This window comes from Athene cunicularia, assembly GCF_003259725.1.
Source record: "Athene cunicularia isolate RWA chromosome 3 unlocalized genomic scaffold, athCun1 chr3_part1, whole genome shotgun sequence".
NCBI lineage: Eukaryota > Metazoa > Chordata > Aves > Strigiformes > Strigidae > Athene > Athene cunicularia.
The window spans coordinates 68623276-68625966 of NW_020799097.1; the positions used below are offsets into that span (position 1 = coordinate 68623276).

Here is a 2691-nt window from a genome sequence, read left to right on the forward strand (position 1 = left end):
TATTACAAGGCAAAGGTTTTAGTTTTTCATTAAAAAGACACTGAAGGATTTATAGATGGATTTTAAATGGAATGAGTGGATTTATTTTGAGGTAGTGTGAATGTATGTGTATGTAGTCTGTTTTTCCAGGCTAAATATGTTGGTTGGAAATACTGAAAATAGGAACATGTTGCAAAAGGCTTTCTGTGCAACTGTCAGTCAGAGGGGGACTGTAAAGCACTCATTATCAAAGTTGAAGGCTTTGCCCTTTCCTTCTGTCCTGCTGTGACCTTCAACAGAGAGATGTCCTTTGCATCCCTGCTGGCAGACAGAGACCAGCAGTTCCACCCTGCAGGAAGATGGGGACAGACAAGAAATGTCTGTACCGTTCTGGCTGTTCTAGGTAAGCCTGTCCTCAGCAAAGCCAGACCTAATGCCTGGTGAGGCCACAGACTGTGCCTGCTTGGTTAGGATGCAGATGATTAAGCAGAAATGTGAAAGAGTTGCTTAAAATTGAATACACAAGGAGAACTTCTTTTATAAACAAGCTGGTTTATGCAGGAGACATTTTGTGATGCTGACCATAAGCAGCTCTTGTTCAGTTCTATTTTGTGGTGTTTTTTTTTGTTTCAGAAGTAATTGATGCTTCAGAAGGTGGCAGTGTTATGAGTGATTGTGAAACTACTTAAAAAAATGGAACAAGGAAAGGGTTTTTTTACCTTTGTACACTGGACAGTAATTCAAAGATCTCTTGAAGGCTTTTATTTTTTGTTGGCGAGCTAAGGCCTTTGAGCTCTTTTCTGGACCCTATAAGTGGCTCACACCAACTGATAAAACTAAAGTTTTGCTTTGAAAATTTATGCAAAGGTAAACAATCACGATAGCTAAGAAATCATCAGGTATGTGGGCCCTAGAAAGTCAGTTCTACCTAGGCTCAAATTATTACTGAATTAAGTTTCCACTGTCTGCTCTAGATTTAATTTTTATCCTTTTAAAGGACCTTGAACTCTTCCATTAAAGTAATCCCTGTCTCTGAAATAATGCAGAATGGCATCTGTGGTGTTACACTGGAACCTTCCCAGTATGTTCTATATTAAAGAAAACTGCATTTGTTTTCCTTCTTCTAGAACTTTTCAGTTTGTTCCTTTTCACCCTGTACCTGTCCTATTGTGCTGCTTCAGCTTTTCACAGCTGTCTTGCAGACCATTTTTACTTGCTTTCATTTGCCTTTTCAGGTGCTGGTTCACCCATTTAGGAAATAACTCTTTTCTCTTTCTAATGTTTGTTTGCTGTCTTGATTCCCTTCTGCCTTTTCTTAATTTCTTTCCATCCTGGAAATACATGGAGGAAATGAGGCAGCTATCATAATAACAGTTATAAAACGATGTGGACTGTATAATGGCATGTACCGTGGGGTATGTCAACAGTCCTCCTGGAATTGATGATCTTTCAAAGCTTGGGAGGATCGACTGAAGTTGGTGTGTGCAGGGAGTCTTTGGAAACTAAAAGTGGCAACTGAATAGATCCTGAAGGGGAAGACCAAAATAAGAGTGACTTTTTTAGGTGGGAAGGTTGTATTCTTAGAACATTTGAATGTGTGAAGGTAACGACGCAAAGAAGATATTGGTGGTCCTGCCTAGCCAGCTATCCAAGGTCTAAGGGAGCCCCCTTGATGGGCTGAGGGTTGTAGTTGAACTTGGTGCTACCCTGAGACACCAGACGCTGTTAGTTTGTTAGTCACCCAACAGAGAAGAGATGAGTACATGTTCATAATAACAAGGCTGTATTTCCTTGAGACAGTGAGCAATGATCCCTATGGCAGTGCTGTGTGAAGGAGGTCTTGTACTTATGTGTTCTTCCTCTGTTCAAGTGGCTTGTACTCCACCCGCTTCCTCATGGCAGCTTTAACATTTTATGAGCTATCCTGAGAATCTGTGCAAGTTCCTGAACTAATGGAAAATGATCCCTGTCACCTTTCAGTTTACCATCCCTTTTCTTTCCTCAGTTGCTTGCCCTGTCTATCTTACCTGTCCCTTGTGCTCTCACAAGAGAAGAGAGGGAGAAAAAGTGGCATGGTGTGAGGAAAGAAGAGGTGGTGAGTCAGCTGGTTTTGGACCTGTGTCTGTAATACATTAGTTAACTGTTTTTATTGCTTTATGGTAGGTAAATTATTTGGTAATGTCCAGCACAGAAGTTGAGCAAAAAACCATAGGACTACTTAATGACTCTACTTATAAAACACACATCTCTAGTAGCTTGGGAGTCAGATATGTTGTTGCTGAATAGCTGACATCTATCAACAGTAGAAGTGTTAATTCTCTCTGAATAGTAAACTGATAGTTAATGGCTTAGTTCCAGGTCTTCCCCTTAACCCCCTCAAAGTTGTTTTTTCTCCCCTCAATTCTTGCTCAAAATAATGTTCTTAATCTGGGAAACAGACTGAGATTGGGATCAGTGCAAATCTGTAAGTGTAAGCCCTGTCCTAATGTTTTTGCATGAATGCAAGGTATCAGATGTCTTCTGGGGTGCTTTTCGTGGTGGTGGTAGGTTACTTTAGACAGAAAAGTCTAGACGGTTCTTAGGATCTATTGCACATCTCTACACCTGCCAAAATTTGGGAGGGAGTTTTGTTCAAGTTACACTGCAGTTCCTCGGAGGGGTTTTCACAATACAAGTAGACTAGATTAGTCTCCCTTCTTCCCTGCTGCTCCC

At 40.8% G+C, this 2691-nt stretch overlaps 1 protein-coding gene across 1 annotated transcript in view; it reads left to right on the forward strand.

Moving 5' to 3' along the window:
• Positions 1–282: 282 nt before the first annotated feature.
• CNKSR3 (CNKSR family member 3) overlaps positions 283–2691 on the forward strand; it is a 33619-nt gene continuing 31210 nt past the window's right edge. Inside the window, exon 1 of the mRNA XM_026844549.1 lies at positions 283–382. Coding sequence (XP_026700350.1) covers positions 283–382 — 100 coding nt within the window. The remainder of the gene's footprint in view (positions 383–2691) is intronic.